The 13,934-nt window shown below is 37.7% G+C and overlaps 1 protein-coding gene across 1 annotated transcript; it reads left to right on the forward strand.

Moving 5' to 3' along the window:
- Positions 1–368: 368 nt before the first annotated feature.
- On the forward strand, positions 369–13,393 carry ADAM20 (ADAM metallopeptidase domain 20). Its single transcript, XM_011983145.1, has 2 exons — positions 369–611; positions 10,825–13,393. Exon 2 carries the CDS (start codon positions 10,851–10,853, stop codon positions 13,176–13,178), a length of 2,328 nt encoding a protein of 775 aa, XP_011838535.1. The 5' UTR covers positions 369–611; positions 10,825–10,850; the 3' UTR covers positions 13,179–13,393.
- The last annotated feature ends 541 nt before the right edge of the window (positions 13,394–13,934 follow it).

Raw genomic sequence — 13,934 nt, forward strand, 5'->3', positions numbered from 1 at the left:
TCAAGTCTCAAGGTTTTCCCCCTTCCCAATCAGTTTCTTCCCTTTCCCTTGGCATATCTATGTATTCAACTTATATTGTGACTCTGCAAGCATTCCAATTAAATTTTGTTTTCAGTGAGCTTGGTTGTATGGCTAAAACAAAGGAGAGATTCTTTTAGGTCCACCATTATAAGCTCTGTTTGAACTGTGAATTTCAAACCTTTGGCCTCATCATGTAAATTTACCAGTATAGTTAAATACAACTATTTCACCTCTCAGTCTTTGAGGTGCTCATAGTAATGATCACAGCAGTCACTTCATCCCCTTACACACTTGTCAATAGGGCAGTTCACTGTAATCAACATTGAGTAGTAACTAATTGTGATGTCATTACATGCCATTCTCCATTGGATGGAAGTTCAGCAGTGTGTTTAAGACTAGGGTCATGCCCACATCAATTTCAGATTCCCATTTTATCTTTTTTTTTTGATATCACTATTAGTACCAAGTCTTGTGTCTGTCAATATCCTGTCCAGAAAAGAAAAACTCACCAAGGAAAACTAATATAGGGAAATTTTTAAAAGTTATTAGAGGACTGAAAAGATAAAAATGGAACACTGAAAGACACAGAGGTAAGATTTGCTAGAAGGAGCTACATTATTATTAACTATATGCATATTATTGTACAGCAGATCTCTAGAACTTTTTCATCTTGCATGACTGAAATTATATATCCATTGAATAGGAACTCCTCATTTCCCTAATCCCTCAGCACCTGGCAGCTAACATTCTATTTTTTTCTTCTAAGAGTTTTACTACTTTAGATACCTCATAAGTGGAATCGTTCTGTATTTGTCCTGTGACTGGCTTATTTCACTTAGTTTAAAATTCTCAGTGCTCATCCATCCATGGTGTAGCAGCATATGACAGGATTTCCTTCTTTTTAATGACTGAATAATATGTACGTATATACCACCACTTTGGGCCACGCATCTGTTGGGTAACATTTAGATTTTTTTCCCATCTTTTGGCTATTGTAAATAATGCTGCAGTGAACATGGGAATGCAAAGATATCTTCAAGAGCCTGATTTCGATAATTTGGATAAATACCTAGAAGTGGGATTACTGGATCATATGATAGTTCTATTTTTAATTTTCTGAGGAACCTCTATATTGTTTTCCATAGCAGCTGTGCCATTTTACTTTCCTACCTCCAATATTGGAAGTCACATTATTTTTAAGCATGAGAATTTTATGTGATACATGAGAAGGCTTCTATAAGTATAAAATAAAATGTAAAAGAATTTAGGATAAGATTAATACATTTAAGTGTTTTGATTTGTTTGTTTGTTGTTTTGAGACAGGGTCTCACTCTCTTGCCCAGACTAGAGTGCAGTAGCCCACTCTTGGCTCACTGCAACCTCCGCCTCCCAGGCTCAAGCGATTCTTCTGCCTCAGCCTCCTGAGAAGCTGGGACTACAGGTGCCCACCACCACGCCCGGCTAATTTTTTTATTTTTAGCAGAGACGGGGTTTCACCATCTTGGCCAGACTGGTCTCGAACTCCTGACCTCAGGTGATCCACCCGCCTTGGCCTCCCAAAGTTCTGGGATTACAGGCATGAGCCACCGTGCCCAGCCCGAATGTCATTTTTTCTAAGAGGGTTTTTTTTTTTTTTTTTTTTTTTTAATTTTAAGTTCTGAGATACATATGCAAAACGAGCAGGTTTGTTACATAGGTTTACATGTGCCATGGTGGTTTGCTGCACCTATCAACCCATCATCTAGGTTTGAAGACTCACATGCATTAGGTATTTTTCCTAATGCTCTCCCTCCCCTTGCCCCCATCCCCCAACAAGCCCTGGTGTGATGTTCTCCCTGTGTCCATTTGTTCTCATTGTTTAACTCCCACTTATGATTGAGAACATGCATTGTTTGGTTTTCTGTTCCTGTGTCGGTTTGTGGAGAATAGTGGCTTCCAGCTTCATCCATGTCCCTGCAAAGCACATAAACTCATTCTTTTTTATGGCTGCATAGTATTCCATGGTATATATGTACCACATTTTCTTTATCCAGTCTATTGTTGATGGGCATTTGGGTTGGTTCCAAGTCTTTGCTATTGAAAATAGTGTTGCAGTAAACATACGTGTGCATGTGTCTTTATGGTAGAATGGTTTATAATCCTTTGAGTATATACTCAGTAATGGGATTGCTGGGTTAAATGGTATTTCTGGTTCTAGATCCTTGAGGAATTGCAACTCTGTCTTTCACAATGGTTGAACTAATTTACACTCTCACTAACAGTGTAAAAGCATTCCTATTTCTCCATGTCCTCTCTAGCATCTGTTATTTCCTGACTTTTTAATAATTGCCATTCTAACTGGCATGAGATGGTATAAGAAGTCACATTTTAACATGAAATTTGGAGCATACAGAACATCCAAGCCAGAGGTGAGATCTCTTTGTGGTTTTGATTTGTATTTTCTCATGATTAGTGATGTTGAGCATCTTTTCATATGTTATAACATCATTCATAAATGGTGTTGGCCATATATATATATTTTTGCATAAATGCCTATTCAGGTCATTTGCCCAACTTTTTATTTTGAAAAAACTTAGTTTCTTGCTTTTGAGTTTTATGGATATCTTATATATTTTGGACAGTAATCCCTTATCAGGTATCACATAGATGTTTGGCAAATACTTCTTCCATCATGTAGGCCACTGTGAATTTAGGGCCTTGGGCCTTGTTGTATAAAATGCCAATACAGTTAAGTATAGCTATCTCACCCCTCTGTCCTTGAGGTACTTATAATTACAGCAGTCACTTGGTCACCCTGCACACTTGCATCAATAGGGAACTTAATCACAAGTAACACTGGGTGGTAATTTAAATAATTATGATGCCACTACATGCCTATCTATTTCCAATCTGTTGATTGTCTCCTTTGCTGTTAAGAAGCTTTTTAGTTTGAGGTAGTCTCACTTATTTTTGCTTTCGTTGCCTGTGCTTTTGGTGTCATACCCAAGAAATCATTGCAAAAACAAATGCTGTGAAGATTTCCTTGTGTGTGTTTTTTAAAGAAGTTTTATAGTCTCAGGTCTTATTTTTATGTTTTTATTCCATTTTGAATGATTTTTGTGTTGTATAAGGGTTCAGTTTCATTCTTTTGCATGTGAATATCCAGTTTTTCCAGTACTGCTTATGGAAGAGACTATATGGAGGAGACTGTATTTCCCCCATTGTGTAGTTCTGGCACCTTTATCAAAGGTCATTTATTCATACATGTCTAGATTTACTTCTGGGCTCTATATTCTATCTCTGTCTGTTTTTATGCCAGTACCATGCTGTTTTTATTACTGTATATTTATAATATATTTTGAAGTCAGATAGTATGAGGCTTCCAGCTTTATTCTTCTTTCTCAAGATTGTTTTGGCTATTTGGGGCCATTTATGCTTCTATATAAATTTTGAATTTTTTTCTATTTCTGCTAATAATGCCATTGAGATTTTGTTAGGGATTCTGTTGAATTTGTAGATTGCTTTGGATAGTATGGACATTTTAACAATATTAAGTCTTCTATGAATGAGATGTCTTTCCATTTATTTATGTCTTCTTTAATTTTTTTTCAGCAAGGTTTTGTGATTTCAAGTGTACATGTCTTTAATTTTTTAAAGTTTAGATTATTCCTAAGTATTTTATTCTTTCTGATGCTATTGTAAATAGAATTATTTTCTTATTTTTCAGATGATTTATTGTTAGTGTATAATTATGCAAGTGACTTTTGTGGTTGATTTTGTATCCTGCAACTTTGTTGAATTCATTTATTAGCTATAACAGGTTTTTTTTGTAGAATTTTTAGAGTCTTCTACAGATCAAGTCATCCGTGAACATAGATCATTTTACTTCTTCCTTTCTGATATGGACATTATAATTTCTTTTTCTTGTCTAATTTCTCTGGCTAGTACTTCCCATACTATATTGAATAGAAGTGAATACAATGGATATTCTTGCCTTGTTTCAGATCTTAGAGGAAAAGATTTCAGTTTTTCATCATTGAGTACAATGTTAGCTGTGTACTTTCCATACATGCCTGTATATTGTTGAGACAATTTTCTTGCATTCCTAGAATGTCAAGTATTTTTTTCAGAAAAGTGTGTTGGATTTTGTCAAATGCTTTTTCTGCATCTATTGAGATGATCATGTAATTTTTATCCTTCTGCCTGTGAATGTGATATATCACAATGATTGGTTTTTGAATGTTAAACTATCCTCGCATCATAGTAATTTCTTTTAGACCTTTTTATTTCTAAGTCATTAGTTATAACGTCTCCTTTTTCATTTCTGATTTTTGTTTTGTTTTTCATTTTCTCTTAGCTGCTCTAGTTAAAGGTTTGTCAATTTTGTTGATTTTTTTCAAATACCAATTTGTATTGATTTTTTACTTGTTTATTCTCTATTTTGTTTATTACTGCTCCAATGTTTATGTCTTTCCTCTGTTGACTTTGAGCCTAGTTTGTTCTTCTTTCCCTCTAGTTTCTTAAGGTTTAAAATCAGGTTGTTTATTTCAGATCTTTATCTCTCTCTCTCTCTTTTTTAAATGTCAGTATTTATCTCTGTAAACTTCTCTTTTAGGACTGCTTTGCTGCATCCTATAAGTTTTGGTATGCTGTGTTTTCATTTTTGTGTCAAGATATTTGCTAATTTCCCTCTTAGTTTCTTCTTTGACCCAATTGTTGGTGTTGTTTAATTTCCATCTGCCATCATGAACCACATAAGAATGTTTTGGGCAATGATGGATCGCACATATGACAGTGGTCTCATATTACAATGGAGCTGAAAAATTCCTACTGTCTAGTGACTTTGTAGCCATCTAATGTCATATCGTAATGCATTACTCATGTGTTTGTGGTGATGCTGGTGTAAAGCTATGCGTTACCAATCATGTAGAAGTATAGTACATGCAATTATGTATAGTATATAAAGTTGATAATGATGATAAAAGATTTCCTATACTGTACTTTTTATCATGATATTAGAGTATACTTCTACATATATATTTTTAAAGTTAACTAACTGTAAAACAGCCTCAGGCAGTTCATTCAGGAGGTATTCCAGAAGAAGGCATTGTGATCATAGGAGATGACAGCTCCATGTATGTTATTGCCCCTTCCAATGGGACAAGATATGGAGGGAGAAGACAGTGATTATTGATAATCTTAACCCTGTGAAGGCCTAGGCTAATGTTTGTGTTTGTGTCTTAGTTTTTAACAAAAATTTTAAAAGTAAGAAAAAATAAATAATTTTTAAAATAGAAAAAGCTTATAGAATAAGAATATAAAAATTTTTGTATTTTTAGTAGAGATGGGGTTTCACCATCTTGGCCAGGCTGGTCTCGAACTCCTGACCTCGTGATCCACCCACCTCGGCCTCCCAAAGTGCTGGGATTACAGGCGTGAGCCACCGCGCCTGGCCTAGGATGTAAAGTTTTTGTACAGCTCTACAATGTTTTTATGTTTTAAGCTAAGTATTATTACAAAACAGTCAAGAAGCTAAAAATTTAAAAGTATATAAAGTAAAAAAGTTACAGTAAGCTAAGTTTAATTTATTATTAAAGAAATTTTAAAAAATAAATTTATTGTAGCCTAAGTGCACAGTATTTATAAAGTTTACAGTAGTGTACAGTAATGTCCCAGGCCTTCACATTCACTCGCTATTTACTTACTGACTTACCCAGAGAAACTCCCTGTTCTGCAAGCTCCATTCATGATGAGTGCCCTAAACAAGTGAACCATTTTTTATCTTTTATGCCATATGTTTACTGTTTCTATGTTTAAATGTGTTTATATACATGAATACTTACCATTGTATTCCAGTTGCCTACAGTATTCAGTATAGTAGCATGCTGTACATGTTTGTAGCATAGGAACAATAGGCTATCCAATATAGCCCAGGTGTATAGTAGGCTATACCATTCTAGGTTTGTAGAAGTACACTTTATGACGTTTACACAATGACAAAACCACTTAACAACACATTTCTCAGAACTTGTCCCTATTGTTAAGTGATGAATGAGTGTATTTGTGAATTTTTCAGATTTAATTACATTGTTGATAGCTAGTCTCATTCTGTTGTGCTCAGAAAGATGCTTGGGGTGATTTCAATGTTAAATTTGTTAAGACTTGTTTTTTTTTTTCTTTCATTCTTTATTATACTTTTAAGTTCTAGGGTACATGTGCACAACCTGCAGGCTTGTTACATATGTATACATGTGCCATGTTGGTGTACTGCACCCATTAACTCGTCATTTACATTAGGTATATCTCCTAATGCTATCCCTCACCACCCTGCCCCCACCCCATGACAGGCCCTGTGGTGTGATGTTCCTCTTCCTGTGTCCAAGTGTTCTCATTGTTCAATTCCCACCTATGAGTATTTGGTTTCGCAGTAAACTAAGGCAAGGACTATCACAAGGACAAAAAGACTTGTTTTATGACCTAATATGTGAACTATCCTGGAGAATATTTTGTGTGCCCTTGAGAAGAATGTGTATTCTGATGTGTTGGGTAGAATGTTCTGTGTGTGTCTGTTAGGTCCATATGGTCTATAGTGTGGTTCAAGTCAGTTTCTTAAATTGATTTTCTGTCTGGATGTTCTATCCATTATTGAAAATAGGGTATTGAAATATCTTACTATTATTGTGTTGCTATCTATTTCTCCCTTAAATTATGTCAATGTTTGCTTCATATATTTGGGTTCTCCAATGTTGGGCACATATATTTCTAATTGTTATATCTTCCTGATAAATTGAACCCTTTTATCATTATATAGTCTCATCCTTTGTCTCTTGTAACAGTTTGTTTTGCTTTTAGATGAATATAAAATTATTTTTACCACAAACAAGATGTAGTCAAACCTGCTTTAGAAAGCTTCAGTCATTCTCTAACACAGATGTTCCAGGCGACTGCCCATTCTGTCAGACTCAAGGAGGCTCTCTCTTTTCATGTGGCCATCTATCAGCCTGTTTATAGTTTTCTCTTTTCTATAGCATCATCTACTGTGTCCTTGTCAAAACCTTTCCAGGTTTGGGTTTGTGTATTTTTCCAAACCTCTAATTTCTTGGACAATTTCTTTCATCATTGTCAGTCAAATCTGACATGGTCAGGTTATGTCCACTAAGCTCTGGAATGAGGAAACCCTTTTTTTTTTTTTTTAAACACACCTTAAGAGAGGATGCTCCAATTCTGCCTGGACATATGGAACAGTTCAACCCCCATACATTAGGGGAAACCTATGTATCCAGTGATTAATATAATCATGAAAAGAATTAAAGTATCCTGTTATTAATACAATCATGATAAGAAAATGAAAAGGACTTTCTTAGAAGATGGACCTAATTGATCCTTATCTATTCACTTTTTGATCCATTTCCTCACAACCATATCTAAAAAAGAAGATAGTAGATGGCAAAGATATACAATTATCTCCCAATTGTTCCAACCCGCCTTACCACTGCGAGTGCATCATCATTCTGCGAGTGCTTTTAAATTGTATTGAACTTCACATTCACTTTTGTTTTATGCAGGTTTAATTAACATAATTATATTAAGGATACTAAGCTTTCTTTAGCCAAAAATATGAACACTTTACATCATTAACAATATTTCTGCTATATTTTTCTACAAAATTGTAATTTAACTGGTGATGTGGTAGAACCACACACAAAAAAGCAGACCGCATACATAAATATTTCAAACACAGGATATGATGCTTATTCAGAAGTTTATAGAATATTAATGTTGCAAAGCAGAAGTTGAATTTAATCTGAACATTGAAGGATACTATAATGTGGTTCAAGAGTGAGGAAAGGTTTAGATTATTTAGATAAGGGTAGAGCATGAACAAAGTTCCTAAAGCAGAAGTGAGCATATGCTGTATGTGGAGCTCATAGGATGGGGTTGAAGAGGCTGACCTGACACTTGCATGTTGGGGAGGGATGGAAAAAGAAAACTGGATAGAGGTGGTGGAGGCAGAGTCAATTGACTTTAAGAGCCACGTGGTGTGATCTGTAACTGAGAGGACATTGTTACTAAGCAGTGAGATCAATAACCTAATCCTCTGTGAGACCCACAGAGATTTGTTTACTTTCGCCATGTGAGATGTCAGTTACATTTGTTTTTTGAGAGGGGCAATAGAGACCACTGATGACCGTGGCCATTGAAAGAACTATGGGCATAATTGTTCAGTTTGCTGGTAAGTGATTCTTGTCCATTAAAGAGAGAAAGTTCTAGTGGCAAACTGGTAGCCATGGGAGTATGTGAGAATAAAGGAAGATAAATATTTTAAGGTTAGTAGAGATTTGAGCATGTTCATGTACTGGAGGTAAAGAGAAAGTAATGAAGCAAAAGTTGAGGATAAATCTGACAGTCAATCTTCAAGTAGGTAGGGCTATAGGATTCATAGTACAGATAGAGGGGCTATGAGCTGGAACTGGAGGAAGATACATCTTTCACTGAAATTGAATCCAAGATCCCAGGGAGAGAGAAGAATGACTGTAGTTTCAGATAGGATTTTATTTTCAGCAAAGAAAGAGGGACAGAGTTTTTCTCTAAAGCTTTCATTTTCATTGCTTGGCTACTGCTCTTCCAATGGATTTTGACTGTGACCACAATAAGAAATTTAGCTTAGTTTACATTGAGACTCAGTGAGCATGGGAGTATGCAGATACAAACACAGACACAGAAAATTAAATATAAACTTTCGTTACAGTGTGTGAAGCTCTTGGTAAGCATCTGTGTAAAACCCTCTGATATTTTCTACACAATTGTGTTTCCTTTGGTTGTGGCCCACTAAATCTATTTACAGTTTGTGACCTGAGTCTGAGAAACACGAAATTAGGCTGTCACTGTGAGTGAGGGGAGAGATCATAAGACAGGTGTTGATGCGTTTTAAATTGTTACTGGAATTAGAAGAAAGAGTTAATTACTGATGCAGAGGAAGATTCTCACAGTGGTTGAAATCCCAGTAATATTAGAGGAAAGGCCTTCAGAATACACCCGTTCACAAAATTAATGGGAAAGCAATGTTCCTTTAAGACTTGTCTTTGGAGTAATGCATTGATGACAAGGACTGGCCTATCACAGATTCTTTGGAATAAACTTTTGTATTATAACCTCATCATATTTCTGACTATACATAATACAGGTTTTATCTTCTCTACAAGGCTTTTTCTTTCATGATCCTCTCTCAGTTCACCCATTTCCATCTTAATATTCCAAACTCTATGACACATACCAAGAATATTATGAGGAGAGCTATGGAGAGGAAATCTAAATTGGGATTTCACCTGTATCAGATATACTTGCCCTAAGAGGTCTCATCCAGTGATCCTGATTTCCTCTTGTGGCATCTGGTGGCCATCCATTAGTTCTGGACACCTACACGGAGGGATGCAGGTTTTCTTGACATCATAATGCTAAGGATGTTGCACATGTTCATTTGTGCTCTTAGAATATTGAGGCCGCCAGTATATGTTAACAACGTGTCTCCAAATTTGTTTTAATGTTTTGATTTCAAATATTGAGTAAATCATTAACAACATTTTTAAGTGAAAGTCAGGAACCGAGCAAAGTTAGCTTTTACTTGAGCCAAACTTTTTTTCAACAGTGATGAGGTTTTTAAGTCTACTCAAATTGTGGTCTTCTGAACATTACAATGAACGGACTCTAGGCTTAAGCTCCTCTGTGTAGGCTTTCTTTGGAACATTGAGATTGAAATCAATCCAGGTAACTCATCAGCCATGTGAAAAATAGAATCAAATCTGTATTGACATGACCAGGAGGAGCCTCTTATGATAGAGATCATGATGCTAGTTGGCTGTGTGCCCTGCCCCAAAACAGCTGCCCCACTCCCTGTTACCCCATCACATGCCTTCCTTCCTTGGAATGCCCAGGGCTTTTCTGCAGATAAGAATATATTATAAAGTTTAAAAGTCTTGATTGGAGGAGGTCTCTCAATACTAATAAGCCCTTTTAGTGGGGCTTTTTTGACTACCAATTTAGAGCAGAATTAGGTATACATAAAATGTCTGGGATAGGAGAGGGGAGATGGAGCAAACTACACGAATAAAGGAACACAAAATGGTGGATTTTGAATGTGTTGTCCATATGCTTATTGAATGTGAGGTTGCCAGTAGGTTTTTGGTTGGAAGAAAGATTTGTGTCAGAATACAATGTCTTTAAAATGAACAATTTTGCCTGGTGTGACAGCTCATGCCTGTAATCCCAGTACTTTGGAAGGCTGAGACAAGAAGATCACTTGAGACCAGGAGTTTGAGACCCACTTGGGTAACATAGTGAGACTCCATCTCTACCCCCCCAAAAAAAATCAAAAAGAAAAATTAGCTGGCTGTTGCAGTGCATGCCTGCAGTTCTAGCTACTTGGAGGCTAAGGTGGGAGGATCTTTTGAGTCCAGGAATTTGAGGCTGCAATGTGCTATGATTGTGTCACTGCACTACAGCCTGGGCAACAGAGCAGAACCCCATCTGTAAACTAAAGAAATAATAAAAGAAATACGTACATTAAAATAAAATGGAAAATGTCTTGCCATTTTACATGTTTAAAGAACAGTATATAATGACTCTTTAGGTATCCATCATGAAAATTTGAAAATAACTCACCTATGTGCAATCTCCCCCATCTGGAAATCTTCTTGGCCATATATATTAAGGGAATCCTATGTATTTTATTGCTTCAAATATGGTCCAAATGCAGGAATCACCTTGCCTTTTTTCTCTCTCTTTTTCTCCCTTTCTATCCCACCCACCCCATCCTGGCTCTTTCAGTTTTTATTTTCAGCACTGCAACTCTGATGGTCCAGCTCCACCAGGACACAGATCCCCAGATCCCTAAAGGTCAGCCATGCACCCTGAACAGCTCAGAGGGAGGAGCCAGACCACCAGTGCCTCACACCTCGTCCTCTTCTGATCTAGACAGATGGCTCCATAATGACAGCTTCATAATGGCAGTGGGTGAGCCCCTGGTGCACATCAGAGTCGCTCTTCTGCTGCTCTGGTTTGGGATGTTTTTGTCTGTTTTTGGCCACTCTCAGGCCAGGCCCTCCCAGCGTTTCACTTCTCCAGAAGTGGTGATCCCTTTGAAGGTGATCAGCAGGGGCAGAGGTGCAAAGGCTCCTGGATGGCTCTCCTATAGCCTGCGGTTGGGGGGACAGAGATACATTGTCCACATGAGGGTAAAGAAGCTGTTGTTTGCCGCACACCTCCCTGTGTTCACCTACACGGAGCAGCATGCCCTGCTCCAGGATCAGCCCTTCATCCAGGATGACTGCTACTACCATGGTTATGTGGAGGAGGTCCCTGAGTCCTTGGTTGCCCTTAGTACCTGTTCTGGGGGCTTTCTTGGAATGCTACAGATAAATGACCTTGTTTATGAAATCAAGCCAATTAGTATTTCTGCCACATTTGAACACCTAGTACATAAGATAGACAGTGATGATACACAGTTTCCACCTATGAGATGTGGGTTAACAGAAGAGAAAATAGCACGCCAGTTGGAGTTGCAATTGTCATATAATTTCACTCTGAAGCAAAGTTCTTTTGTGGGCTGGTGGACCCATCGGCGGTTTGTTGAGCTGGTGGTGGTCGTGGATAATGTTAGATATCATTTCTCTCAAAGTAATGCATCAACAGTGCAGCATGAAGTATTTAACGTTGTCAATATAGTGGATTCCTTCTATCATCCTTTGGAGGTTGATGTAATTTTGACTGGAATTGATATATGGACTGCATCAAATCCACTTCCTACCAATGGGGACATAGATAATGTTTTAGTGGAATTTTCTGTTTGGAAGAATTATAACCTTAATAATCGATTACAACATGATGTTGCACATCTTTTCATAAAAGACAGACAAGGCACGACGCTTGGTGTTGCCTATGTTAAAGGAATATGCCTGAATCCTTTTAATAGTGGAGTTGATGTTTTTGAAGATGAGAAGTTGGTCATTTTTGCAGTTACCTTGGGCCATGAGCTTGGTCACAATTTGGGTATGCAACATGACACCCAGTGGTGTGTGTGTGAGCTACGGTGGTGCATAATGCATGCCTATAGAAAGTTAACAACTAAATTTAGCAACTGCAGTTATGCCCAATATTGGGACAATACTATCAGTAGTGGATTATGTATTCAACCTCCTCCATATCCAGGGAATATATTTAGACTGAAGTACTGTGGGAATCTAGTTGTTGAAGAAGGAGAGGAATGTGACTGTGGAACCATACAGCAGTGTGCAAAAGATCCCTGTTGTCTGTTAAACTGTACTCTACGTCCTGGGGCTGCTTGTGCTTTTGGAATGTGTTGCAAAGACTGCAAATTTCTGCCATCGGGAACTTTATGTAGACAAAAAGTTGGTGAATGTGACCTTCCAGAGTGGTGCAATGGGACATCCCATCAATGCCCAGATGATGTGTATGTGCAGGACGGGATCTCCTGTAATGTGAATGCCTTCTGCTATGAAAAGACATGTAATAACCATGATACACAGTGTAAAGAGATTTTTGGCCAAGATGCAAGGAGTGCATCTCAGAGTTGCTACCAAGAAATCAACACCCAAGGAAACCGTTTTGGTCACTGTGGTATTGTAGGTACAACATATGTAAAATGTTGGTCCCCTGATATCCTGTGTGGGAGGGTTCAGTGTGAAAATGTAGGAGTAATTCCCAATCTGCTAGAGCATTCCACAGTGCAGCAGTTTCACCTCAATGACACCACTTGCTGGGGCACTGATTATCACTTAGGGATGGCTATACCTGATATTGGTGAGGTGAAAGATGGCACAGTATGTGGTCCAGAAAAGATCTGCATCCGTAAGAAGTGTGCCAGTATGGTTCGTCTGTCACAAGTCTGTCAGCCTAAGACCTGCAACATGAGGGGAGTCTGCAACAACAAACAACACTGTCACTGCAACCGTGAATGGGCACCCCCCTACTGCAAGGACAAAGGCTATGGAGGTAGTGCTGATAGTGGCCCACCTCCTAAGAACAACATGGAAGGATTAAATGTGATGGGAAAGTTGGGTTACCTGTCACTATTGTGCCTTCTTCTTTTGGTTGCTTTTTTATTTTGCTTACGTGTGCTTTTAAAGAAACGCACAAAAAGTAAAGAAGATAAAGAAGGATAAGAGAAATGGGAAAAAGAAGGAGACTAAGCTTCATACTTCATTTTTAATATCTAATTTTTCTTAATAGAAAAATATGAATGCATGTCTCACTGTTTAAATAAAACGTCATGGACATTTCATGTCAGGATCACAAGCATTATCTATCACAGCAAAGGATTCCTAGCATATTCTTACTCTACAGTGTCTTTAAGCAATATTAAAGATTCCTTTTCCCAGAAGTTGTGTCTTTATGTTTCCTGAGCAAAGGCACAGAAAAGATGTTTCAAGCTCTTGTCCCTCAGTTTTAACCCTTCTCTCTCTCTCTCTCTCTTTTTTTTTTTTTTTTGCTGTACTATGTAATGTTCAGGATGTGCCTGTACACACCTCATTTCTGTTTGGCACATTTAGCTGTGCCAAAGAGGGCAGTAGAAGTAGCCTGGAGTGATGATGAAGGAAGAAGGGAGCTTTCTTTCCTGTGTGCTTACCATGAGTGTCACCATTATTTTGGCTGGACCCGTTCACTCTGGTAATCATATTTGGTTTCAGATTCCAGTTCTGTTGTCACTTTTAGAACCACCCTCATTTTTTCTTAGAAATACCAGCAGCAGTTGGACACTGACCTCCTCAGGGGTCCAAATTGCAGCCTTGGAGTGAGCAGGGTTGTGGTCCTCTGAGTTCTTGAAGCAGGAGCAGCTGTTCACTGTGCCGTCTTTAGAGGTCTGGGTCCTTGCTCTGCAGGGAATGTTCTTTAATCATCTCTGCTCTAGTAAACCCAAC

Source organism: Mandrillus leucophaeus, unplaced genomic scaffold (genome assembly GCF_000951045.1).
Source record: "Mandrillus leucophaeus isolate KB7577 unplaced genomic scaffold, Mleu.le_1.0 Scaffold246, whole genome shotgun sequence".
Taxonomy (NCBI): domain Eukaryota; kingdom Metazoa; phylum Chordata; class Mammalia; order Primates; family Cercopithecidae; genus Mandrillus; species Mandrillus leucophaeus.

Excerpts from the sequence above, each read along its gene's own strand:
- ADAM20 (XM_011983145.1), top strand. The coding sequence starts at position 10,851 with ATGGTCCAGCTCCACCAGGACACAGATCCCCAGATCCCTAAAGGTCAG.